Here is a 27,900-nt window from a genome sequence, read left to right as displayed (position 1 = left end):
ATATTGGGGCACACACTTCGTCGGTGCAACACGTCGGTACATTTGTAAAATTCTAATTGTGCGACTTTATTGAAATCTAGACACCTGTTTCGTCATTTCTGCCAAGGCGTGAGTGCATGGAACATAACACAGAAGGGCAATGATTAGTCAAAGCCAGTATCATATATTCGTGGCGAACCACACGCCCGTTGACACTCACTGCTTGTAGCAAACTGATTCGGCCCAAGCAGGCAATTGTGGTTATGCAAGTTCCGGAAGTCGGCCACTTCGCAGCGAAAGCTGCCGTCACCTTGCTTGACCGCAAAGTACGGGAACTTGAGCTCATGAGGCAAGCATTTCCTTCCGTTGGGCTGGTGGCAGGTGCTCCCCATCCGTACAGAGGAGCAATTTCCCGTGCAGTCCTGCGAGAGAGGAATGTGATACTATAATAATAACAATAAGGCAAAGAACATGCGTGACGGTATCGAGAGCCAGTAGAGTATATGCGTATATTCTAGGAGCTTCTACCAACTCTCGATTCTTCGAATTCAGGGGCAAACACCCTATGTAGGTAAGTACCAAGATGCTAGCCAGAAATGATGTTGGGGCGGGGGGGGGGGGGGGGGTCATTGGGAACTTTGCATGGGGAAGGAGTATTCCCCCTTGTTTTCCTTTCCCGAATGCACTACCAAAGGTACGATTTCGGGGGGTTGGAACCTCCTAGCCCCCCCCCCCCTCCTCCTCGATGGCTACGTCCCTGGTGGGTACGATATCTTCATGCGGTATAGTACGTGCTATGCTTTGTACAGTATAGACTTTACTGTACAAAGCATAAAGGCTACCTTTCTCGGCACGTCCTATATTGTATACTCTCTCATGTACTGTGGACGTGTATACTGTCTATAATGTATAGAGAGTACACACGTCCGCAGTACACGGGTGAGACACAGAACCCAGGCTCGCTTGATGGAGACATGATATAGGGACAAAAACCACAAGATAGAAGAATACTCAGGGACGACACAACAGATTGTTGTGTCACCCCTCCGTGTTCCTCGGTCTCGGAGTTTTCATTCCTATCACCTTGAAAGTCATATGTAATGCACTTGCCTGTAATGTACGGTACGCTCTACTTGACAGCGGGCACTCTCCAGTACTGAATGTCCATTGATGGCAACGCCCTCCGTGGTAATACCACCACTTCTGCTGCACGTACTGCTGTGTACAAGTGGTGAATTTAGCAGGCACGAAGCATTGCGCGAAAGGCACCTTCTGCTTAATGCAGCTTCTAGTGCAGCCTTCCAGTGTTCTGAACTTGTTGGGGCTATGGTTGCAGACACTGCGAGAGACGCGGTGCTCATGTGTTGATACGCACGTGCCAGTGCTCGTGTCGAAGTAGAATTTCGTCCTTCTGTTCGTGCAATAGGTGGTGTAAACAGGGAAGCAGCGAGCATCGATCTAGAGAATGAAACGTGCACGTGTCATTGATAGTCACCGTCCAAACGTTATCGCACTTAGTGATATCCCTGGCTTTACCGTGGTATAGCGTCGTACCGCGGTAAATTATCTACCGTGGGGAGAAGCAAAACCCCATTCTCGGCCGTTAAGTTCATGGGCATGGGGTACTTTTGGAACAAAGCTCCCTCCTTAGCCTATACGGACACCCTAGGGATAATCAGGGGGGTTGCGTTGTATAAAATTTCTTGGAGCTGCGGAAGTGGTCAGGGACCACTCTGGGCAACCCTCACCGGCTCCCGGGAAATAGAATTACCTCGGGTCAACCCCAACGTTTCAGTCCCCAGACAACTGAATGTGCTTACAACTGCTTCTTTACTGTCCGACGGAGGGTATGGTTGTTCGCCCTTCACAACGTAAGTAGAGCTGGCTGCCGACTTGGTATGGGAGGTCGTCAACCTTCTCACATATGCAGTTGCATTCAGCTTCACAATCCTTGCCGCGTTTCGTTTCGGGATTACATGTTTTTCGTACATTTCGTACACTATGTCAGTGGGGAGTGTCTCTGGCGTCGATCTCTTTTTCGCTGTCGTTTGTGTTACGGACAAGAACACAAGCAACAAGCACAACGCTGCGACAGTCGTGATCATAAGTCCCCTTACAATTGCTGCACGCTTTCTGAGCTCAGTCTTTGAAGTTTCTGATTTCAGCTGATTTCCCGGTTGAGGGTGATAAGCTTGCTGCACTCGCTTGTGCGAGTGCGTTTTATGTGGCTCCTGTACAGCTTCGTGATTTGTCACTGACGTTGGAGTCATTTGGATTCCGTCGTACTTTGCGTAGTACTGCGAGTACCCAGGAACGCACGTCTCCTGATTATCCGCTTGCAGATGCCCCTGAACAACCAACTGGTCAGCTCCAGGTGCAGACAAACGCGCGTACTTCTGCTTGCTGTCTTCAGCAGCGTTTTCGAGCGCGCTGGGATTAACCCACTGTTGCTGCTCTTGCGCAGTTCCTTGCACAGTGCCCTGGATGGCTCCCAGCGCGCTACCATCGCCGCTACGTCCGCTGACTGGCTGGGCGGCCTTTGGTATGGACCATTGGCCATCGTATCGAGCCCCACGGGTCCTTTCTTGGGCGGGGCTATGAGGTGCTTTGGACATCGCCTGTGCATCTCCCCGTTGTTGAAGCTGATCGAATGCAACCTCCATCGGCAGATTTTGTACGTACCAATAACTGTTTGTATCCTGATCAACGGCTTGGTTGCGCATACTGACCAATCGTAAGTCGTGTACCTGAGCCATTCCTTCTGGGCAACGGAGGACGCACGCCTTTAGATCACAAATGAAATCGGGCAGTGTTTGAAGGTCTGCAAACGTTCCTTGGTCGAGCCGTTGACGCACGGAAGCACTAGGCGAGCCAAAGCCCTCTTCTTCTTCCTCTGCACTGTTGAGTAGTACAAGGCATGAAATAATGGCTCCTGAATAAAGCTCGTCAACGTATATAACTACGAAACTGTATCATAGCGCACGATATCCACTATAAACTAAGTTCGTGTCCTTAGCGTAAGCTTTGCCACATCTATAAATTAAGAATTCCTTCAAGTGACCCGCGACAACGATAAGTTCAAAAACTGATAGTATTTGTATGTAGCCAGGCGATATCATCAAAAACGTAACCAGTTAAATTTTGCCCTGTCACGGTTGCCGATCACGTGGCCATAGCTTTGCGAAGGACAACCAAAGTATAGCAATAACCCAAGCAGCACAATGTACTGAAAGTCGAGTGCAATAGGGGTGGACGGTATGTATCTTATCAATGTTCTTTAGTGTCACGAGTCTGCTCAAGGCCTTCCACCTACCCGTCCACCCCTATTGCACTCGACTTTCAGTACATTGTGCTGCTTGGGAACGGCCTTTTGTGATAGACAGGCACTTCGAGTTACGCGCAGGAGGCGCATGGTTTCCAAGCAGTTATCCACGTGCTGCCTATACTTGTTGTTGTTGTTGTTGTTGCTCCTCAAGCGGGATGGTGGGAGTTGTTGAGCTCGTTTCTTTTTTCTTTTTTTTTTTCTTCTCAGTTTTCATCACATAGGACGGTGGTAGGCCCCGGATAAAAAGCTACTGATCTGTAGCTTGAAAACATCCGGGGACCGCTAGGAACATGGCAGGGACAGCGCTAACACTGTAAATTTACAACTGTTATGACGAAAATATACAAGACCAAGTATAGTATACGTTATACATACATGAAGACCATGCACCGCAAAATACAACAATAAAAACACGTAACGTGAACATAACGTTTGCATTGTACACTACAAAGGGTACACTACCATACCGGTCAGAGGCTCTAACAAATGGTAGCAGGGAGGTACAAGGGATACTATGAATGGAGAATGAAATATAAAATTAGCATAACAGCAAAGTAACGACATATTACCTATATCAGCACGTTCTCGACCCAATATATGCGAAAATGTTTCTTATTTATCTTAATCAGCTCCGGATGTTTAAAGAAAAAAATTGTATTTATTTAGTAGCATTGGGAGTCTTTGCCGAAGTGTACGTAAGCCATATGATGTCCGAGAAAGAGGAACTTTCCAGGTTTCCCTATGCCGTGTTTTTATAATTTAATGGTTTTTGCTAAGTGGCATACGTCATTGAAGTGAAGGGTTCCCGGAAAACTTCATCATTGCAATAAATCTGTATTCATACAATATTCAAATTGTATCTAACATGTTGAATAATGGTTGTGTGTGTGCCTCAAAAGATTGGTTACAGACTTCTTCTTCTTCTCCCCAGGAAGAGGGCCGCGATCCGCAAGGGAAATTGGCCAGGGCTAATTCATTATGACATGAGTGTGATAGTGACACTAAGGGCTAGAACCGGTTGGAGCCGGCAACGAATGAAATGAGATTATCAGCGATGACGGGATTCCATTTTCCGGTATGGGACGCACCGAACGCCAGTAATGAGAGAGGCACGCTGAACCTTAGCAGTGGAAGGGTGAGGGACTGTAGGCGGAAGCGGCGGTATGTACTACAGTCGGGAACGAAATGCTGGAGGGTTTCGTCGTGACCGCATTCAGGACACCCTGGGGAAGGTTCCATTCTTTTTGTCATGTGTCCAGTCAATTTATGCTGCTCTTTGTCGTCGTTCCTTATAACAGAAGCGGGAGCGCAATAAAGCATTATATATACTAGTTTGACCTAGGTTGGAAATATGGCATGTTTCCAAACTATACCACATACGCGTGATAATTCACAGAGTAAGGCTGTGTATCCCAACTCTTATTGCATGAAAGTTTAGTCTTTGGTACAAAGCTAGACAGTGGAGTAACCACGAGGAAAATACTTTGAGAGGGGGTCTATGGCGACTCTACACAGGGGAGGAAGATTTCCCCCTCGTGTCCCTATGCACCACCAAGGGTACGATTTCGGGAGGGGGGGTTGAATCTCCGACCTCCCCCCCCCCCCCCAGGTACGCCACCCCGCATATGGCAGGGTTCTGTGTGTTGAATAACAGCAAAACAACAACTCGTTCGTATTTCTTTATTTTACACGCCCTGCATTACGTTGGCTCCTCCGTGAACATTTCTTTGTACTTGGCGTGCATGCGTTCAGAAAGCTTATCCACGAACTCAAAGGTGTTGAGATAGTCCTTCCGCTCCACGTTGCCGAAGCCTTTCACGCATAGCGCCAGATCTTTAGTCATGAAGCCCGCTTCCACGGTCTCCACACAAACCCTCTCGAGGGCCTTAGCGAAAGCCACGAGCTTGTGCTGGCCGTCCAACTTTCCTCGGTGCGTGAGCCCTCTAGTCCAAGCATACACAGATGACATAGAATTGGTGGAAGTCTCAAGGCCGGCTTTATGGCGTCGGTAGTGCTTAGTTACTGTGCCGTGAGCTCCTTCGCTGACCAAAGTTTTCCCGTCTGGGCAGATGAGCACACTGGTCATTAGTCCCAGCGATCCGAAACCCTGTGCAATAAAATCCGCTTGAATATCACCGTCGTAGTTCTTGCAAGCCCACACAAAACCGCCTTCCATTCGTAAGGAACGCGCTACCATGTCATCCATGAGCCGGTGCTGAAAATAGATGCTCTTCTCTGCGAATCTTGGTTTATACTTTTTCTCGTAGAGACGCTCAAAGATGTCTTTGAATCTTCCGTCGTACTTCTTGAGGATCGTCTCCTTGGTGCTCAAGTAGAGTGGATAGCTTCGTTGAAGAGCGTACTGGAAGCAACTGTAGGCGAACTCCGTGATCGAGCGGTCAGTGTTGTACATAGCAGCTGCTACACCGAGGGTGTCGTCGAATTCGCACACGTTGATGTGGTAAGGCGATCCCGTTACAGGCGTGTACCGAATCTCCAGAGATCCAGGTCCAGGAACGACGAAGTCTCTGCAGTTGTACTGGTCCCCGAACGCGTGTCTTGCTATGATAATGGGTTTGCGCCACTGTTTAACAAGAGGAGGCACATTTTTGCAGACGATTGGTTCACGGAAGATAGCCCCACCGAGGCAGTTGCGGATGGCAGCGTTTGGAGACTTGAACATTCTCTTCAGGTGGTACATTTCAAGGACATCTTTCTCAGCAGTGATAGTGGCACACTTGACACCAACGTTGTAAATTCTAAGGGCGTCCGTCGCTTCAAGTGTTACGATGTCATTTGTCTGGTTCCGGTTCTCGATCGACAAGTCGAATGCCTTGAGGTCGACGTTCACGAAGGGAAGTACGACCTTCTCGCGGACGAGGTCCCACACAACGCGGGCCATGTCGTCGCCGCGAAGTTCGACGATTGGCCCGCACTTGAGCTTCTCCATGGTTCGGTCTGGCCCGCTCGTCTAGGCCGCTTGCATGGGAGAGATTTTCGTCTGACTAGAATGATATCACGAGCCGACACGAGTGCACGTGCACGTAGCTTGTGTAGCTACGCAAGTTGCTTAGTATCTGGTTTTTGGGTGTTCAAACTTTTTCGTGTGTATTTCGTTTTGACGTAGCCGACTTTCACGACGAGATCAGGCGTTCTGCACAAGGTTTAGCATCGGATAATCCAATAACTAATTCAAAGGAGCGAAGTGTTCCATGTATAGCATATTTACCACTGCCCTCCAAAGTCTGGAAATCGAGTTAAGGCATGTTCACTCGCACAAAGCCCTTCGCTTTGGCTTTCCAGGGTTCTTGCACAGCCTATATGCATATGCGTGTCAAGAACATATGTACACAAGAACATGCGTGTCGAGGGCATGCCCTTATGGGATCAACTCTAACATCACAGTAAAGGGCGTTAGAAACCAGTGGCAGATCCTGGGGATGGACCCACATCTGCCCAGATGAGCCCCCCCTCCCCCAAAAAACCGGTTTCCCTCTCTCCCCTCACCCACTACACGCACTTGGAGAGAGAAACCGCCCACTCCCAAAAGTGAGGGTCGAGACTCTAGATCGTGGTAAGTCTAGGTCCACCCCTGCCAGAAACGAAAGATTAACTTTGAAATTGCGCTTTCTCAATCAAGGTCGCTGCTGTGCCCGTACACGACCTCCGTCACACGTCGCAGCGCACAGCCCACGGAAGCTTATAAAAAGGCCGAAAATCATAACGCCGAACTATCAGAAAGGCGAAAGCCCAAAGGGACGAAAATCATAACGCTATCATAAGGCCGGAAGATAAAAGAGCGAAAAATCGTAGCGCCGAAGTGTCGGAAGCCCAAAGAGACAGAAGACCTAGGGTGAACACTCCTGTGAATGCCCACTAAATGGGATTGTTCTTCTTATAAGATTGTGAAAAAGTTTTGGAGCTCTTGTATTAGAAATCAAATAATTGGAATGCATAGCATTTGGTGCTCGCCGAATAGCACCATCCAGACCGTGGAAATAGAGTGGCTAGAGAGAGAGAGAGAGAAACAATAATCTACAACATGTTTACTACAAGAAGAAAGTGCCTGGAAGGTGAATGCCAGTGAATTACTTGTATCAGCCACTGGATGAGCTGTATAGAAGGTGGTGTTTCTCCACATTTGGTGACCCGGACGTTATTTGAACAAGCAAACGTCTGAATCGCTTGCTCTACAGAATAAACTTTACTCCAGATCGTTAATTTATCCCTGAATAGGATCTCTATGACAAGATCTGTCGAGCTTCTTTCTTTTTCGTTTTTTTTTTTTTTTTCTTTTGCTTTCCCTACAACTTTCTGTACCGTTCTATTTCAAGAACTGTATAATGGCCACGCTTGCCCCCAGACACAGGAGCGCATATACGATTTCTTCCAGAATGACTTTTCCCAGATCATTCACTCGGCTACTCACCCTAGTCATCGGTTTTGACGCAGAGCTGATGACGGGGAACTGGTTTTAGGAATGACCTAGGTCGAAGCCGTTGTTGAAAATGGGATGAGAATGGGAAATGTCATCGGATAGCTCATAATTTTGATTTTAACTTATTGCCATTGTGTACAATAAACACATACAATAACACAATGGTTCATAAGTCTGCATTTCCTTTTTTATTCTCTCCTAAGTGATCGAAAGTACGTTATTAACGCGAAGTTCTGTGAAATAATTTATTTGTTGTATTAATCCACAACAAGGCTATCCTGCTTAACTTGTAGAGCTATTCTTTTCCTTTTTTTTAGATCGCAGTTTGACTAACAGTTTTCGTATCTTTCGATAATTCGGTTTTCTGACTTTTCGGCCCTCTGATTCTTCGGCGTTTTGATTTTTGGGCCATTTGAGTTTCGGCCTTCTGATAAATCTGCCTGAGTTTTGCCTCATGATTGCCACCCACCGCCCACCCCGGTACCACTTATACATGTTGCAGAGTATTTCAAAAACAAAAATTCCACCTTCTAGACAATATCCAGTAGCACTCTTCGCGCCATATTGCACAATAAACCAATAAATATAAATCAAATATGGTGCAGGGTCCTCAAAATCACTTGCTCACTGCTCGATCGGAGTGTCATCGTCATCAAATACTTTCCGTTTTCTTCCACTAGGAGTCGCCGATCGAAATTCGATGTTTTCGCGGGTTTCGCTTTGCTTTATTTCTCTGTAACACTATTTTGTGTCTTGCACTTCATAAGCTTCTATGAATATTGAACCTTACTGTTAGTTTACATGTGGGCTATTTACGGATTTAACAAGTGAGATGTGACAGAAAAGATCGCCTGTTAACACCTTCTTTAGGTGAGCCGAAAACCTTGTCTGACGTGTGTTTTGCCGATGCAAATGTTCTAAGGGCACGCAACCAATGGGTATGCGTTTCTTTAGAGTGCTCTCCCACGTAATGCCAACTGCCACGAAGAAAAGAATAATAATAACGACCTATGTTGGCAAGGAATTGTGTCAGTTTACATTTACAGCCGCATGTCCAATCCTTTCCATCTGTTTGTCCTCCTGCTGCATATTAGTTTCTTTCTTTAGTTAGGACCCCCTCCTTTCTTTGATGTGCCCCAACATTGTCTATATCGTGCCATCATTTTCTCTGTCCTTTGCAACAAGCTTTCTTGGATTGTTTTCGAACTACCTGATAAGTAGCGCTTCACACTTTTGTAATAATGCACATTTCGCGTGATATTAAAGACGTGATTACTGTATACTCTGCAATGTGTTACTTTTATGGTTCCAGGCCAATATCAGACATGCTGTGATCCGATTAGGAACTCTGAGGAGCTGGAAAGCAAAATATGTCGGCGTTATCGCCAACAGACAGGTCTCATTTTGGTACGCGGTGTTTTTCTTTTTTTTGCACAGAATTTACCAACACATTCGTATATTCTTTGGCAGCATGCAAAACAACTGACACGAGTGTTGTATTTCAGAGCTACTCAAGACGTATCTGCTAGAAACCTGCAGCAATGATCTTGCGGCCGTGCTAGCAGCTGATGATGTTCGACGACACTACTCAATATATGCAGGGTAGTTTCTGTTCATTTCTCGTAATTTCTGTCAGTTAGCTTTAACATGCCCTTTGCCTTTAGATGCATGACTCTGATGGACCTCAGTGTGGAATTTGGAGAGGCATTGATTAGTGACCCATTGAAGATACTAAATTTAATGGACATGGCAGCTTCCTCGGCACATCAGGAACTCTACGACCTATCGGAAACAAAGGAGAAGTTGGTAATACAAACAGGCGAAACAGCTGAAAGCTTTTGTGCACAGACATATACGTATACTTCTATGTTTTCAGTGCCTTAAGGACCATTTGCACATGCGTTTGGTGAACCTTCCCCATTTCATTCGAACAACTTCGCTGCCAAGATGCTTAAATGTTGCAAAATTTCAAGCAATCTCAGGTATAACTACAACTTACCGTACACTTGCATACACTATCAGTGATTAACAGTGGTTCATTCACATCTAGTTGAGCTCTTTTGAGTGTCTTTTTGCGCAGTAGTATTGTATTTGAAACTACCTGATGAAAAATGAAGTGCATAGTTAAAGTACTTTTTCCACAATTAACTACAATAGTTTAACTATGAAACTTGGGCAGCAGCCTGTTTTGATTGCCGTCCCATACGTAGCAGTGACAGCATTTACTACCTATGTGGGGATGAAATTTGGGGGGACACAAGACAAAATGTACAAACCTGGGAACCCATAACACTCCCTCTTGCTTGTGAAGAGGCTCATTATTTCATTCCCCACGTCACCACCAGCAATGGGGTAGAGTATTGCCCCTGGGGATGAAACTCCCCATTCATCTTAAAATAAAGTAGTAGTAGTTGTTGTTGTCTTGCTTCTGCCACCCCTTCACCCAGGCTTTCTGCATGGACTTATGTTGGCAAGCTTAATTTAAGGGAGTAATAAAATGACACTTACCATTTCTATAAACGCTTCTTCATTCATCAGGCAGTCCATCAATTCAAACTATTTTTGCTGAATGGTGTATTGTCACTGCACAATTTAATTTACAAAGCCAGTCATAAACAGTGCAGCATGACCTTTGAGGACCTGCTCGAATTCCTGGCGCGTGATGTAATGGGGATATTGTGGCATAACATCTGCATAGGAAGCAGCCACAAGGTCTCATTTCCTGATGAAAGTTCTCCTGCTACGGATAATGCGCTGCTCTACTTTTTGGCATATTCAACAACAACATCAATGACATCAACGTCCCTCATTCACTTACACGCTCTCTGAAGCTGTGTTTACATGAATACGGCACAGGCGCACCAAATCGAGTTCAAACCGGACAGAAGACGATGTGCCACGGTTTACCATAATTTCACGCGTATCAGCCGCTGCTTATGCGAAAATTTTTTCTTTTGCCGGTGCGGCTTATCTGATGACTATTTTCCACGGGTATTTTCTCCATATCCCAGTTTTAACGAAAGGGCCGACAGTGTCTCCGGAACAGCACCGCCCCGCCAGTGCACGAACGATACATAACAGGGGTGCCTTCATATTCGAGTACACTGACCTTCCTGGTACATTCCCCATGCAGCTTTACCCGAATGGGTGACAGTGATTCACGTCGATCGGGAAGACCACTGACACGTCGATCCAGAAATGCACGCAACAAGGGCACAATCTGATCTTAGTAGAACACTACACCCATGCTAGAACTGACCTCCTTGGTCGTGCACCATGCCGACACCAGAATTGATTTTACATCTGCACCACTGGTCTACCGCAAAATTCAGTCACGTCCTATTGCCCGCTGCTTATCTGCTGGAACATTTTCAAAATGTTCCTAAAAACGGGTCCTGCGGCTTATACGCGTGAAATTACGGTACGGTACATGGATGTGTATCGAGTGAAGCGCAAAGATTGCACCACGCCGTGTCATATTGGAAAGCGAGATGGGCACTTCCGCTAATACGTACTGCTGTTTCCGGTGTTGCTCCACTTTCGCACCTAACGGGAAAACGTCGTATCTATGCCACATTTTCGTGCATACTTGGGAAAGAACTGTGCAGTATGGATGCAAGCCCTGCTGCTCCTGTCAGTGCAGACTAACCTACACGTCCAAAACAGCGCACGGCTGGGAACTCCCTAATATCGTCATTTTGTCAATTCGACTGGCAGTAGCACACGACGCAACTGGCCCGCAGCGAACAATTCCCATAATCCTCTTTTCTTACTTCAGGGATGTTAAATACTTTATGCCATACGCTGAGAGTTCTGTGCACGTTAAAGAACCCTCGAGTGGGCAAAATTAATTCACTAACTGACCACTGTGGCGTCGCCCATGATCATACTTGTCTTGTCACGTAAAGCCACAAATTATTATTATGATTATGATTATTTCCTCTGTGCACATCTTCTGTTTCTTAATGCTTAACTATATTAATGCACATTCTCCACCTCAATCCACCCCTCTCTAGCAAACTGAATACGATATGCTGTCCCAGTGAATTGACCCGTTTACATGGGCAGATTCGATTCGAAAGCTGGTTTCGATACGTTAGACTTTTTTAGAAAAGCAAGCGCCACCTGTTGCACGCAAGGGCTTAGAGCACGTTGAAGCATTACATGATGGCCAAAGGCATAGGTAGAAGAAGAAGAACAACATTCCTGGTGTGTGCAGCAGCAGCGTCAGCCAGGGTAAACCATGACCGAAGCAGACGACAACTAGCTGCATGGCCGAGTGGGTTAAGGCGTCCCGCTCGGTGGTGGTAGCCAAGGTCATGCTAAAGGCTGGGAGGTGGTGGGTTCAAATCCTACCACCAGCTATACTGTCTGAGGTTTTCCCTAGGTTTTCCCGAAGACTTTCCAGACGAATGTCGGCACAGTTCCCCCTGAAGTCTGCTCAGGACGCATACTAACCCCCGTCCCCCACTCCTTCCTACTGTCTTCTCTCCATCTGTCCACATCTGTACGTCGCTGATAGCCACAGTTGCTTTGCGGCGCTAACACGGAATAAAAGAAAAGAAAGAAGCAGACGACAGAGCAGTGTCCCTCAAAGTTCCCATACTGCTTTGTGCGGCGCGCATCTTTTTAAAATCATCTATTGTGTCGTGCTCATGTAAATGTAGCTTGACAAAATTGGAAGGGCTTCCAGAGGAAGTGCAGGACAAAGACCTCTCTCTTACACTACAGGGCAGCTATGATCGTTGTTCTTGTGTGAGAACACACGTTATCTGTTGTACTACAGACCGTAGCCAAGGACGGAAACTTTGTGGAGGGGGTCCTCACTGCCTCTTTAATATACTACTGACATGACTGTGTGATGCTTAAGCATCTATGCTTAGATCGAAGGGGCATGAGAAGGGGCTTTTAATAGTATTTTCTCCATCGTTAGGTACTGTACTTCGTGCTACCACCATGAAAGTTCTTGAATACCAAAAGGAGCACATGTGCAGCAAGTGCGGGTACACATTCATGATCGAAGCAAATGTTCAGATGTACTACTCTTATTCTATGCCTACGCTGTGCCCCAGTGAAGCTGGTTGCAATGGAACAAGGTTCACACCAACCGCAAAAGGTGACTGTTTTATCCTGTGTGCTTAGATCCTTGTGTTCTAATGCTACACCTGCTAAAGATTATCTCTATCCCTGGTTTGCGTCATCTTCACTTGGGGCAAAACCTCAAAAACCGCAAAATCAAACTTTTCAAAGTGCAAATTCAGCCTCCAATAAGGACGCGGGAGAAACCTATGCACTCGGCACAGCTGCCTAGCATCTCGTGTTCATCTGAAATGCAAGAGGTGCCTTTATGTCATTCTCCTCCTGATTTTTTACCCTATTTTACAGCTCCTGAATGAAACTAAGCTTTTGCCCCGTGGTTCAAAATATAAAACCTGAAAAAAACACAAGGGTCTATGTATGCTCTTCTTTGATTGTCATGTTGTTCGCCAAAAGGTTACGTTAATTTTCACTATTCAGTTCCTTTCATTCAATTCATCCTTCCTTTCAATTCCAGTTACTGACTTGTCACACTGCAGAGACTATCAAGAAATTCTTGTGCAAGAGAAGGTGAATAATATAGCTGTAGGGATCATACCTGGCCACATGTGGGTGATCCTGGAAGACGATCTAGTGGACTCGTGCAAGCCAGGACAGGATGTCCTGATAAGGTTCCTTTTCTTAAGTCCTTTCATATGACTGATAATTGGGGCCTGACTTTTTTGGGTTATATTTTTCAGTAACATCGGGGGCAATATGTCGGGTTATATTGTGGCTTCAATAATTCGGGTGTACAGTCAAAACTCGTTAATCTGACAATGAAAAATGACAACAAAAAAAATCTGACTATGGCCGTTCCCACGGATTTTGGTCATAAAGCGAGTTGTCATATTAACTAATACCACATATTACGAGTCTTACCATACCCTTTACGCAAGGTTCAAAAAGTATAAAATTATGTAAGCCAATAACATAATCCGAATAATGAGGCGCTTTAAATGAATACATGACGCTTTATTTCTTCAAAAAGTCTGAGTCTGCGAGATCCGTGTGAGTGCATGATCGCTCCTCGAATCTGACGCTTCTCCATTCCGCCAGTCAGCGCTTTTCGTTTGCGCTTCTGAGACATGGCCGATGAATGGCGTATGACTGCAACAGGTCACTGTGACACTGTGACAGGTCACAAAACAATAAACGTATTATTTTGTCACCACTGCACGCGTCAAGAAACGTCCATTCTACACCAACTACGCGTTAATGCCACCAGGACACCTCTACTTCTCTGTAAAATGGGCCTTCTCCAGTCGCCCAAATGTCCCACTTGCGCTGTTGAAGCTGATGTTGTGCAGAAAATACCGGGCATCGTCATATAAACAAAATGTTGTATTAACCAACAAGGGTTACATGCGAAGACCACTTGGAGGGAATTATTCCAGAAAAAAACAGTCATAAATCGGGGATCGTCGTATTAACGAGGTTCGACTGTGATCGGGTTGAACATAACCTAACTCAACCCCATTCTGGTTGAATCGGATTGAATCGGGTGTAATTCTTCAGTTTACTCAGCCTAATACACATGACACACCAGTAGACACAGAGTACCAATATTTAGTCCATGCATCTAATAGCGAATTCAGCTGGTCGTTGTAGTGCAGAAAAAGTTGCACCGGCTCGAGTGTGCATGTCACACGGCAGCTTCAATCCAACGTGCATCGCGTTTCATTGGTCCTTCCGTTCGCTCTTCATTCATTTTTAGTTTGAACCCACACTGGCACACTACACTGCGCTGCATGAAAACAACCAGCTGAATTCGCTATAAGAGGCAGCAGGGTCTCTGTTTTGACAGTTTGCATGAGTATATTTATTCACTTACAACACAGTTTCCAAAGTTAGTTGCGATGACTTCGGATCCCCTGGTCCCATTGAAAATATCGGTTTTAACCCTGTTTTTGCTGATTTGAATGGGGAGTGATAAATATCAGGCGTAGAAAGTCAGGCCCTACTTTTAATATGCAGCTAAAGTATACCTACATTTCAGTGGAGTAGTGCTCGTCAGACAACACCGGTTTTCTCGAGGCCAACGACCAGGTTCCAGCTTCGTGTTTCGTGCCCATAACGTTGAAGTTGCACAAGCACAGTGTACTTCAACGGAAGTGTCGGCTGAATTAGTGAGTGTTGTATCAACTGCTTCGGTTCACAATCCCACAAAAGAACACATTTGAGCTTGGTGTCATGGTTCCTTAGTGACGTAGTCGTAAGTGCGGTCGGTGAAACACTGGACAAAGACAACTCCTAAGATTGCCAAGACCTATATTCTGATGAAAAGCCATTAACACCCCCTACGGGGTTACCCAATATAAATTGTGGTTTTTTATCCGCCCTGTGGAAGATACCGCATGAATGGGAGGTGCCTAAAATTTTGTCAACCTTCTGTGGAGTGCTTAAAGTAGCACAGAAGTCATTTTTAACACCCACTTTTCTTCCTATAAAACTGTTAAGTAGGCCAGTAAGATGCACTATAAGATGCACTATAGAGTCATAATTATCGCAGAAATTGAGTTTAAAATACGCCACAAAAAGCAACTGTGCGCAACGGTGGTGAAGAGCAGTACCAGCCTGTGATCTGCCTGGAACCTCGCGCTGACGCTATAAGGAGAACGCTCGCTGATTGGCCTAGAGAAATGTCGTCTGCTACTCCGCTGTCGTCTGCTACTCCGCTGTTCGGGGTTCTGATACAGCCTTTCTCCTTGCTCGGTAATGCTTTGGCCGCTCCTTCTGTCCCCAATTCTACGGGAAAACTGGCAAAACAGGTTTACGGCGGCAAAGGGACAAGGCGCTGACCCCCACTGACCGCCAAACCAGAACGAGTCTCCTTATGCCGTCATCGGTGACATGCCATCATACCTCCTCATTCTAGTTATAGCTGGAGTGGCGAGTTAAGGGTGAAGGCGCGAAGCTATGTTTATGTGAGTTTTTTTCTGGGAAACAAATTGCACACATCAAAACCTTTCGCGCTATTTGGTAATATGACACACACACTTTCATCAGATGTCTTAATCTGAAATTGTTTTGGATGGCCCTCTGTACTCCTTTAAAGATCCTGTCAAGAATTTCCGTCTTCCAGATTTGTTTCACTAAATGATGAAAAATAGGGCTTGGTGATCCCCTCGCCAGGTGTACTTCTGAAGTTCCACAATGTGAAACAGAGGAATATTTCATGACTCCCTCGCCTGGAGGTACCCAAAGTTCCACACCTCAGTGACAGTGACATACATTACCTAAGGCAAAAAACAAAAAAAAAAAAACACTGACAATGGCTTGATAATTGAACCTCTGCAATTATGCGAGGTGACAACTATGCAATTAGGGGATAAGTCGACTTATCCCCTTTTTACTGTTTTTGCTGGAATGACATCTACATACCAGTATGTACCTGCCAAACAAAATTTAGGACCATATTGCAATTTACTGACCTGCTACAGGACGGTAAGAAACGGGAAATGCATGCGTGTCAATGGGACTGACCATCAGATGAGGCCCCTTTTCTCAGTTTGGGATTTTTCGGCTTATCCCCTTATTGCATACAGAGGTTCAATTGACCATACGTTGCTCACTACATAGCATTACCTGAGGCGGACGCACACCCAGTGATACAACGTTATGGACAATGAATCAATCCAGCTGATCTTAGACAACTAACCGACATAATTAGTGCGGCGCAGTATGATCCCAGATGTCTCTGCTCCAGAAAATCCCAAATCAAACTCAAATGATGAAAAATTAAAAGCCACTCTTTCCTACACATCAGCAAAGAGCCTTAAGTAATGATCCCATTTGCAGGAGTGACCGACATTCACACAGTTGTTGAAGCCAGGTGATAGGAAACGCCCACGCGTCGTCATAATGATGTCACACTGACACCACGCATGCGTCTCTCTGTGTAGGAATTTGAAATCATGTGGAATCGTAAGATTTATAATGTTGATAATAAATTATCCAACTCGAGGCAGGGGGAAAAAATAGAATCTGGGTCCTCGTAAATTAGTGGAAGCAAAACCACTATGAATTGATGTTCGCACAGTGAGTTATCCCTCTAATAAATTCACGGTATTCTATTTGCAGAGGAAAGAATTTGAAGAGTTTTGGCAAAGCCACAGGCAGTTCCCACTCGTGGGCAGAAACAAAATTCTGTGCAGTGTCTGTCCTCAAGTGTATGGTCTTTTCCTCGTGAAGCTGGCAGTCGCTCTGGTGCTTGCAGGAGGGGTGCGGGTGAGCGTCCATTCGAATTCATTTCAGTCTTTGATCGATATGTTCGGAACAGAAGTCACACAGTGATTTGACGAGGTTCCCTATACCATCGCTGCAACGTATGCTTTCAGCGAACCGCTGACAATGGAACGAAGATTCGAGGGGAATCTCACCTTCTATTGGTTGGTGATCCAGGTACCTGTCGGAACTTTTGCACATCAGCTTCTTTCCTTAGGGTCCCACAAAGAAACTTGCTCATCATGTTGTAATTAATTTAAGGGACTGCAAAGTCTCAATTTCTCAAGTACGCTTCGAAGATGAGCTCCCGTTCCGTCCTCACAACTGGCATTGGGAGTACTAGTGCTGGGCTTACAGCTGCTGCAGTGAAGGTACAGTATATTAAGAATTATTTGAAGTATTTGCAGCTACAATGTGGTAAGTGCGAAAATTAGGATAAATGAAGCAGTATTTGAGGAATGATCCAGTGCACTGTTACAACATCTTGATGTGGAGACATTCACTGTGCACTTCACGGATGCATATCGCAAGATAAACATGAGTTTTTATGAAATTGTTCTAGTGTGGCTTGCCAGTGAGTGGGCGAATATGGAAAATACGCTGCTGAAGTTGCGTGTTTTTGCCTTACCACCCTTCACTAAATGCACGTCAGGAAGTATGCCTGAGATTTTCCAACAATCTCTTTTATATGAATGGGGAGAGCGTTTAAAGACGAACAGAACAATGTATATTTGCAGAAAAGCAGATATGCGCCAAAAAAGTGAAATTTTTTGCAAATGAGGCGACTTTACGATTTTTTTATCAGTACACCTGCAAAACCTAGAACAAACAGTACAGCATCACATGGGCAATAAGAGTGGCAAAAATTAAATGCATGGCCTTAATGGTTACGAAGATAAGAGCCCGGAAAAATTCGAGGACGCGCAGTGCTCAAAATCTTCAGTCTTGAACATTATTTTTTAAAACACAACTATACGATATTTTCAGCTATTTCCTCTGGCAATGCACGTCCTAAGCACCAGGCTTCAATATATATTGGAATGAAAAAACCTGAGAGGTCGACCGGACCACCCTGCCTGATCCTGCCTGAAATCACCCTGCAATGATATTACATTGTTCCTATCCTAAATCCTATCACTGGTAAACTGGTAAATTACCAGTGATAGGATTTCGTGCGAGAAAAGTTTGAGGAAGAGACGAAAACTGGACAAGGCTATGCTTTTGGGGGGGGCGACTGCCCCTCCTCCTTGGAACCGCCACTGACCCAGAGAAGGCAATACCAATCATAGGTTTGGTGCTTGATGCACAATCAGAATGCTCAGATGTGTCCCTTTGAGGCTACAAAGAAAGAACTGTATTTTATACCATCCAGGATGGGTCTGAGTGGCAGCTAGAAGCCGGTGCACTGGTGTTGGCCGACGGAGGGCTTTGCTGTATCGATGAATTTAACGGTATCAGAGAGCATGACCGTGGAAGCATCCATGAAGCAATGGAGCAGCAAACACTGAGCATCGCTAAGGTAATGACAGCGTGAATATAGTTTCTACAGTAGCCACATTTATAATGCCACTGCTTGTGCATTTGACAGGCTGGTATTGTGAGCAAGCTGAGCACCCGCTGCTCTGTCCTGGCGGCTACAAATCCAAAGGGCTCCTGCTCGGCAAGTGGTGTAAGACGGTTTGTCCTGTTTTTAAAGGGAAAGTTTGCTCCCTGTCGTAATTAAATCACCTAACGGATAAGCAGCCAAACCTCTGTAGTGGTATAACGAAAAACGCTATACAACGAGATTTGCGGTACAGCGAAATAATTTGTATTCCCTGCCTCAGTTAGCCGCCATATTTCGTCATACTCGATACAACAAAATAAATCCTGTTCCCCGTGAGTTTCGCTATATTGAGGTTCGACTCTACAATATTTGGTGATATGGTGATAAACAAAAGGAATACGAAGAAAATAGAAATTTGCTAGGTCGCAGTACAGTGGAGCTACAGGTGGAGTTACTACCAGTATAGGTGTATTGAATGTAGTGAGTTTTGGGTAATAGGTTATTGAATTTTTGTGCCTGGTCATGATGGAGCGACAAAACTAGTTCAAATACTAAACATGTTAAGTAATGCCGTGTGTAGCAATAAGACGCTTTTTGAAACTGTAGTTTTTGCCCAGGGTTGCAAAAACATCATGTTTTAAAAATACATAAAAAGAAATCACACTTATTTGATTTAAATCGATTTGTAAAATTTAAATCAGCCTCACGCGTTTAATCCTCTCCCTCATAACAATGAAGCACATACAAAGGCAATCCATGAAGAAATACAGAAGTAGCATGATGAAAGATCTGACATTGAAATACAGTGGGACGAAGGCAGCGCAAAGACAGCAGGGAGGTGAAAGACAAGCTTGACGTGCTTATCTGTTCGTAGGTAGCTCAATTGTGCTACTGCACGTAACGTGGCCAACTACCCATCGGTTTGGTTGCACCACGACCTGCTTGATTATAGTTAGGGCCTGACTTTTTCGGGTTAAACCCGTATCCGCCCGATATTTACCCCCTGAACGAAATCTGTAAAATTCGGGTTTAACCTGAATCTACCCGAAAACATCCAGGTCACGTGGCACGCTCATAAGCTTGCACTAAAATAAAGTTTCATAACATTGCTAAACATTAGTTCCATGTTAAGACAAATCTTTATTAAACAAAAAAGAAATCACCCGAATACACCCGAATTCACCCGAATTCCTGATGACAGAATATGCCGTAACTGGATTTAACCCGAATACACCCAAATTTTCAAATGAAAAATATCACCCAATATTTACCCCCCGAATTTGGCCAAACATAAAACCCGAAAAAGTCAGGCCCTAATTATAGTGACCATTTCATAGGCACCACTTTTCAGCGCCGCATTAGGAGGCTAGCAGTGGTGCTACTCATCGGCCCTGTTATTGCTTCCTCAATTTCTACAATACTTTGTGCTTCAGCTTGCCTAAGTATCGTCGTACAAGCGGTGGATGTCCCACCAGGGGTGCTTCTTTCTAAAGTACATTATCATCATCATTCTATGCCTTTCCATAGGATCTGTTGCTGTCGTTTGCTACGGTAGTTGTACGTCCGCTTCTGCGCGTTCAAAATTCAAATTTCCATCGTCCAATCATGATGTAGATCTCGCAGGCCGATGTGTAGTGCTCCTAGCGGATCGTGTGGACGAGCTCTTCATAGGGATTGCCGATTATGACATGGTCGTTATAATATAGTAGGTAGTGGGTTGCACAAGCATGGGTGATTCTGTTCAAGCCATAGTTTTGGAATGCTTGTGGATTAGTGGGCCACATTTTCTGGCTAATGTCTTTCACCCTAGACATCAAGGTAAGCGTTTGGGCCCCACAGAAGCTCCTCTCCCCCTCTCCCCCACTGGCTGCACCACTGAGCAGGAGCAAAAGCATTCTACACACTTTGTCTGCACAAAGATAACCAAGGGGTATTCCTGAGCAGTGACTGTGCAGGAAGAACACAGTCCCTTTCACTAAGTGTCTGCTATCTTCTTCCTCACACAATGAATGCTTTCTGCTTTGCTCATGTGTCTCATTCATATTTTCCTTTATAGGAATTAGATGTGAACATTGGTATTGCAAGTCCGCTATTGAGTCGTTTTGACCTAGTGCTAGTTCTACAAGACACACGTAGTGAAGACTGGGATCGTTTAGTGTCCTCGTTCCTTCTATCTGGTCATGACCCCCTCCGTAAGTACTCAACTGTCCTCAATCAATTAGCTGTCAGTCTGTCCTTCGGAGTGCAAGAACTGTGAAGATCAGCAGCTAATTTGAATAGCTGTTGCTCACAAGAGCAGTTATACTTTTTTTTCAAATCCATGCGGATTTTAGAGACACCATTTTTTGTTTCGAGATGGTTCGTAATTACAGTCCCCTAGCTTTCTGCAAATCCACGAAATTTCACTGAATTGGCTGTGTCTCGCGGAACCAGTGCTTTCCCGGAGAATCGTATGTTTCTCGCAGAATATTCGATATACCTATTAGGGAATTATGTAAGGATTTGAATCGATCTGAGACATTTTCATGTGTTAAACCTAGGGTTCTGTGTTTTAAGGTAAAACCCATTTTTGCACCCCGATTTGCATCATCATCATCACTTACGGTAAAAAAAGAACAAAAAGAAACGAAAATTACCTTGCAAAATGCCAATCCAGACACCAGTGCAGGGGCTGGAGAACGCTAGGCATTGGACACTCACCACAGCTCTTCTGCATCTCACTTCATCTAAAATGTGAGAGGTGCTTCTTCTTTCTTTCTTTTTTTTTTTTCCCACCCGAAAATCTGCTTTTCCATCCAGTATTGACAGATTTTACTCTGTTTTACGGTTCCTGAAATAAAACCCGATCTTTACCCGCAATTTTCAAAAAACATACAACCTGAAAACACAGCGTCCTAGTTAGACTCAATCAGTCGCGACTGCAGTGCCTCACACGACTGATACTGCTGACACTTATGGATGAATGTGCCGCACCGGAAGAAAATTTAACGACAGTAACGCCCGGAGAGAAATTTATCAGAGTTTAGTGTTTTTTTTTTTTGTGCACTGAACAGTTACGAAAGGTTCGAAAGTGCGCGTGACGAGTTTTCTGTTACTCACGGAATGCTGCAGATTTGTAAATCCAACGTTGCGGAAATGTTCATTTTCCACCACAGAAAGCTAGGGACTTTAGTCGTACGTAATACGCACGGGAAGCTAGAACATGTTCAACGACTTTGCATGGAATCGAAGTAAGAGAAATTGAGGGATACTTGTTTGGGTCACTTTTATGCATGGATATGACATTGGCATTGCCTTGAAGCAAGGGGCAGAAATGCAGTAGGGCACACCTGTCATGAATTGTGACACGTTGTATTGTGGAGTTTGATGTAAAATGCATACTATAAAAGACTCGGAACACATCCATCATCCTGCATAATTTGCGAAAGACGCATCCTTTTCTCTCTTTATTATAGCATGAGAATGCCGCCAGAGAAGTATTTATTTTATTTTCTCTCAATGCAAGGTTCCTGGTGTTAATGACCAGATTATTTTCCTGTCATTGTGAGCACAATGTGTTTCACATTATGTTATTTCAGAGGAACACAAAGATGATGGCTTGTGGAGCATTAGCAAGATGAGATGCTATTTTGCAATGATCAAAGCTCTAAACCCAGTGCTGACAGACGACGCTAAAAGGTAAGTTAAAGAATTTTCACCCAGTGACATTACCAAGACTTACAAGAGTAGCACCACACATGCACGAAAACTGTTCTCATTAAATAAGCTTGTCAAGCTTGTACATTGTGCCACATCTGCTAGTATTACTTAGTGTAGCAGTACCTTGGTGTCTAAGACATCCCATTCTTTCAAGATTAGCTGTACTGGTGTAGACGTTTTCTCTTTCTTTCCCTTGCGTGAAAGAGACAGTTGTGTGTTGAAGCGCCTAGATGGCGTCGGAGATGCCAGAACGCCGGCAAAGCTGCCTGGGTTTGAAGGAGTTGTGGGACGTTGGACATTAAACGAGAGAAGATGCGGAATTGCTGCGTGCATTCACGGAGCACGGCGTAGGGGGCCCGCATTTTTGGTACGCTGAAATGGAACGCTGAACTCGTGTATTAAAGTGTGTTCAACTAAGTAAGTGCGTGTGTGATTTCTAACACAGTGGAGATACACCCCATGTACATATGCACTGGTGTTTAATTGATTTGAGGGCTTGGACCCTTAGTGGTGTCTGATTTTCACCTAATGTCAGAGCAGGTGCAGGGTGAATCAAGTCCAAGATGTCTGTAGAACACTCAAAGCAACAACACTGAAGCTTAGTTTAATATGTAAGTAGGTTAATATGTATACTTAATAGGTGATGTCTTATGGTTTTTCATTTTTCTTTTGAACCGAAACAGTTTAAGCAGACAAGAAGAATGTAGTACGGATGGTAGGAAGATCTCCCTTGTTATTCAACCCTTGCATTCTTACCCTCTATTCCGATATCTCTCTCCTTCTCTTTTGTGTCCATGTATACTTCTGTGAGTTCCACCAATTCATTATGTACCTGATGAAGCGTGGTCCACTACGTGAAAACTTGTTCATGTGAAGTACATATTGAACTTAGAAAGCTTCAGTGTTATGAGTTTTGAGTATTTCACCTAATGTTTTAGATACATGAACTTCCACTGACAGAATAAAGACACAAAAGGTGTCTGCACCTCTGCAATCAAAAGAGATTGTCTAAGATATCCAACAGCTCTATCTCTGCTTATGCCATTAAGGTAGACATGTGTGAGTAAATGTTGGTAAGCAGTTATTCACACACAAACCACACGGCATGATCTGTGAAGCACGTTTGCAAAAGCGGGTACAGCCTCTGGTTATTCTGCTTTGGTACAGCACTTGTGTCACCTTTGTATCTTTCATGCAGTTTTTCTGTCAGTGGAAACTAGTGAGCATACCTGCAAAGTTACCTAGGTGGAAATCTGATGACTAGAGCATGAAGTTTTCGCAAAATATTTTTTTCTAAATTCGGGGGGTAAAAATTGGGTGAATGAACATGTGCTCTAAATTCATGTGAATTCGAGTGAAGAAACTTCCAGTATGCTAAATTCGGGGAGAAATCAGGCTCAGTTGCTCAAACCAACTGTTACTTGTTTGGTACAAACGGTGATGTAATTGCATTTGCTGCCGAACAAGTTAGTGTGCATTCCTTCAGATGTCTCAGTGAGGGTAACTTGCCGGGTAGAAATCTGGTTTCACCCTAAAAAGGCAACCTTCAATTCGGGGAAGAATCGGGGTTAAACCCTAAAACTTCAGGTTCTACTGTTGACGAAGTGTGCGCTTCGGTTAATTACCGCTCAGTTTTTATTGCTCCCGAGCAGTTGCAGATGTCTGCTTCATGCTTAGGTGATGCATTGACAAACTTGTTCTGGCCTGCTGGCTCACATACTGGCGTACTTCCAGCATTCTGCAAGAATATTACCAACGCCAGAGAAGAGCGTCGGAACGTAGTGCTGCTCGAACGACCATACGTCTCCTGGAAAGCTTGATCAGGCTCTCCCAAGGTGATTCTTTCCTCTTGATTTACCTCTTCCATACGTTATTATCTGTTGTATTTATTCCTGTCGAAGTCTTATCATTATTTCAGCTCATGCCAGGTTAATGTTCCGAGAAGAAGTGACTGCTCAAGATGCTGTAGTTGCTGTAACGCTTGTGGAGTCATCGATGCAGCGATCGGCTCTCATACAGAACATCGACACTCTGCACACTAGATTTGCTATAGATCCAGAGTTGGACTACGAGGAACAAGGTATACATGCCTTCACTTCATAAGGCTGGGTGTAAAGCTGGATGTAGCTTCCTTGCGTAGGGCACTCACACATGAAATAATAGCATGTTTGTGTGCACTATACGCAATAGTAGCAGCATGTACATGTCCCCAGTTCTGCAGATGGAAAGTGTTATGCTATACAAAAGAGAGATCAGCTGGGACACGAAAGAAGTGCAGGCTTCACGTGGAGCATGAGACCCCAACAGAGATTCTTTCAGCTGCCACAGAAACAAACCCCCGCACCTCCTCTCCTGCAAAGGATCTTACAACCACAGAAATGCCCTACATGCACCACTTTTGCCCTACTGCACACACCAACTACCCTGAAGCAGTCGCTTTTGTTGTTGTAAGAACCTGTCTAGGCACGGGGCTGTTGTGCCTTACCTTGTGCCTTAGTAAACATCTTTAGTTGTAAGTAAGCAGTGGTGCTGTAAAGTTCTCCCATGTTTTCGTCTCTTGTGCTGCTTTTATGATGTACCGCTACCAACTACCCCACATCGCAACTGTACTTCCTGTCTCAAAACTAACCGGGAGGAATAGAAATGTGCCGAAATAGCAAAGCGTGGCACAAGAACAGGAGAGTTGAGCATGAAACTAATGTTTTCTGTGGAAATTATTTTCGTCATTTCTGTTTTACTCCTTCAGTGAACTCTGCCACTCAATTACATGAACAACATGGGTGTTGACGTCATTTTCCACAACTCGTCAACTTCTTGATCCAGAGTGTTGATATTTGCGGATATTATTTCTGACAAAATTGGCCACATTTTGTATATTTTGGAACTTGTAGATTGATATTCTTGTTCAAGATACAGGCGTATCTTCATGAGGTTTCTGTATGAACAGATTTTTTTGTGTTCCAAAATTAATTTTGGAAATACATGGATAGCTTTGTTTCTGAAACTTACATTGTCCGATAGGGAATTATTCAGTTGGTTACATTTTCGTGTATAGCAACATATTTTGAAGTGATACTGTCAGCAACAAAAATATGTTTGCTAAACCACCCAAAAATGGCCATTTCTGCGGCAGTATAACAACAAACGCTCTGTGTCTATTGCAGCTAAAACAATCCTAACCGAACTTGGATTACACAAGGAGTTGAAAAAAGCGCTTGACCGCTGCAGCGCGGATGACCCATATCCGCCTGACAGAACGGGCGGAAAGTTGTCGCAACCACATTCAGCCCACACAGGCAATATATGTGCAGGGAAGAAAGAAGAGAACCCAAAACGTTTGTTACAATCATGTTTTGAAGGTAAGGAAAATGAGACGCCTGCGAACCAGGGGACAGGGAGGCTGTTGCAGCTGATGAACAAAAACTTGACATCCAAGCAAGACCCTGTCTATAAGCCAGCCTCTGAAGATACAGCAGTCGATGTTTTGGAACAGAGGCATAATGGACATTGCAGTAGTGACAACCCAAGTGCTGCAGTGTCTAGTGACGTGCCAGAGTGCGCTGAAACTAACATTGGACCTTCCACTGCGTTTCGCCTCGAAAAATCTTCCCCACAAAGAGCAGAGTCAAGGAGCAAGGCCAGCAATGTAAAAGAAATGTTAAAATCGTTTTCGTTTAAGCGTACATCTCCAGGACAACATCGGAACAATGTGACAAGCATCATTAGCAAGGATGCGAGCAACTTAACACAGAGTGACAATGTTGTTCACCCTGTTCAAGATGATCAAAATGATGTTGCTGTAAAAGTGCCAGCACCTGTTCCCGATTGTGCACCCACAACCTCGAAGGCGTCGAGCATGGCTGAGAAGTTCGAACGATTCAGGTGCATTCCGAGGGAAAGGACAAATAATGGTTGTGCTGGCCCTTCAAACCAGAGCATACAAAGTGTGAATAATAACTCCAGCAGTAATGGTTCCAACAATGCTTCCAGAAAGGCTAATGCAAAGAACACTTCGGTGAGTGACTGTGTCAGAACTTCAGCGTCGGGTTCAAATTCAGAAACTTCGAAGCTGCAAAAATTGTTTGATGTTGGACAGGGACTGTGTAGCGAAGAAGACATGTTCGATGATTGGGAGTGGGAAGTTGATCTTTCCGTTCCGTATAAAAGACAGAAAAGAAAGTGACAGTTGGCATTCCTTATCGTTGTTTTTGTTATATTGTTTGTTAGTATTTTATAAGACTATTGCAATAAATTATTTTAAAAAGTACAGCACCTACAGTAGCTTTACAGTACAGTAATGTCCTGTTTCATTTGTCCACTCAGTTTTGTCCTCTGCAGGAGAGTATTCAGATAAGTGAAATTTCAAGCAGCCACATCATGCACATCTACACAATAGGTTGTTTACTTCAAAGCTATGTATGCATAATGACACATTCACATACATTGACATGACTAATGCATGGAGTTACAGACTCTAAATTCATACCTATTTGTCACTACAAGTTGCAAAACATTTCATGTTTTGTGCATGTTTGCAAACGTTCTCGCATACCACATAGCAGGGGTGGGCAGAAATTTCATAGTTTGTATTATAATGCTAATACAATGCTTCCCAGAAATCATTATTACAATACTAATACTTGTGTGTATTCAATAGGTAATACTAGTCATATAAAACTTCGATTGGTGTGGGGAGGGGGGGGGGGAGCAGAAATTTTTTTAAATTTGTGCATTACCTAGACAGTTATTCTCCAATCACATTTTATGTCACGTGTTTATATTTTAACATGTTCTCAAAGGTGGTAGTCCTGTAGTGCATGCAAGTCGTCAGGGGAGCTGGCAAATGAGAATAGGCTCTCCAATCTGATAGGATAGCACTGATCAATATCGAGCACAGTGGACACCTTGCTCTCAGCGTGGCAGAGTCCTGATTTCGTTGAGTCTGCCAGACGATAAGAAATGGGCTGTCCGGTATTGCAAGATCGTCCATTGTGCAAGTGCCTAGAGGAGTTGCTTCACTGGATGCAGTCTTTGAGAGGACAAAGGCCTTGTAAATGGGATGACTCATCTTTAAGGATGCTGAACTAGAGGGAATGTGGGGAAGCTTTCAGTAACCTCTGGCCCTCAGGTCACTTTCTTTGGGATAATTTGGTTCAGAGGAATAGTAAAGGGCCTTGATTGTGTGTAAAGGCTTGTGGGACATGGAAAATTACTGAAAAAGTGTACCAGTGACACAATCTAGGTCAGACTCCCTACCTCTAGGAAAGTATTACACCTATCCAGAGTATTATAGTGGCACATTTGCCATAGGGTTTGCATCATTCAGGTGGGGTCACTCATATAATGACAGGAGGGTGATTTTGACAATTTAATTTTTGCTAATTTAATAATTAACTCGCATCAGACATCAATATCCCCTTCTCTCCCATACCAATGTAATTCGATCAAATTGGGTTTCTGCTTCCTTTTTCTACATGCTATGCTGTTTACAGAGTCGAATTTTTGTATTTTTCACGTTGAACTAAACAACGTAAAAAATTTATCACTCGAAAAATTCGAACACTTACAGTTGCCCTGGCTCAGCGCGTGTCCGTTGCTGCTGCAGCGCCG

At 44.4% G+C, this 27,900-nt stretch overlaps 3 protein-coding genes and 1 long non-coding RNA gene across 7 annotated transcripts in view; 1 reads left to right on the top strand and 3 right to left on the bottom strand.

The window, feature by feature from the left end:
* LOC135388878 (DNA helicase MCM9-like) overlaps positions 1–26,559 on the top strand; it is a 50,744-nt gene extending 24,185 nt beyond the window's left edge. Inside the window, exons 1-18 of one of the 4 annotated variants that reach the window (XM_064618733.1) lie at positions 8,433–8,612; positions 9,055–9,149; positions 9,248–9,344; positions 9,407–9,548; positions 9,619–9,724; positions 12,676–12,858; positions 13,297–13,450; positions 14,818–14,947; positions 16,902–17,048; positions 17,159–17,222; positions 17,307–17,416; positions 18,418–18,564; positions 18,634–18,714; positions 20,648–20,783; positions 22,170–22,269; positions 24,025–24,125; positions 24,209–24,370; positions 25,455–26,559. In XM_064618733.1, the coding sequence (XP_064474803.1) occupies positions 9,113–9,149; positions 9,248–9,344; positions 9,407–9,548; positions 9,619–9,724; positions 12,676–12,858; positions 13,297–13,450; positions 14,818–14,947; positions 16,902–17,048; positions 17,159–17,222; positions 17,307–17,416; positions 18,418–18,564; positions 18,634–18,714; positions 20,648–20,783; positions 22,170–22,269; positions 24,025–24,125; positions 24,209–24,370; positions 25,455–26,473 (2,916 nt within the window). In that variant the 5' untranslated portion in view covers positions 8,433–8,612; positions 9,055–9,112 and the 3' untranslated portion in view covers positions 26,474–26,559. The other 3 variants (XM_064618734.1, XM_064618735.1, XM_064618737.1) reach the window with 3 other exon arrangements.
* On the bottom strand, positions 44–27,900 carry LOC135388879 (uncharacterized). The gene is made up of 5 exons (XM_064618738.1): positions 27,858–27,900; positions 21,228–21,421; positions 1,800–2,877; positions 1,090–1,437; positions 44–401 (listed from the first exon to the last, which is right to left on the bottom strand). Exons 2-5 carry the CDS (start codon positions 21,305–21,307, stop codon positions 144–146), a joined length of 1,764 nt encoding a protein of 587 aa, XP_064474808.1. The 5' UTR covers positions 21,308–21,421; positions 27,858–27,900; the 3' UTR covers positions 44–143.
* LOC135387497 (isocitrate dehydrogenase [NADP] cytoplasmic-like) lies at positions 4,968–6,348 on the bottom strand. Its single transcript, XM_064616670.1, has one exon. The coding sequence runs from the start codon at positions 6,252–6,254 to the stop codon at positions 5,004–5,006; it is 1,251 nt and encodes a 416-aa protein (XP_064472740.1). The 5' UTR covers positions 6,255–6,348; the 3' UTR covers positions 4,968–5,003.
* LOC135388880 (uncharacterized) lies at positions 12,600–15,241 on the bottom strand. Its single transcript, XR_010421525.1, has 3 exons — positions 14,811–15,241; positions 13,378–13,442; positions 12,600–13,067 (listed from the first exon to the last, which is right to left on the bottom strand). It is a non-coding gene; the product is annotated as an uncharacterized LOC135388880 (long non-coding RNA).

The sequence above is a fragment of the Ornithodoros turicata genome, chromosome 3 (genome assembly GCF_037126465.1).
Source record: "Ornithodoros turicata isolate Travis chromosome 3, ASM3712646v1, whole genome shotgun sequence".
In the NCBI taxonomy this organism is placed as follows: Eukaryota; Metazoa; Arthropoda; class Arachnida; order Ixodida; family Argasidae; genus Ornithodoros; species Ornithodoros turicata.
This window is presented reverse-complemented; position numbering and strand designations above follow the sequence as displayed.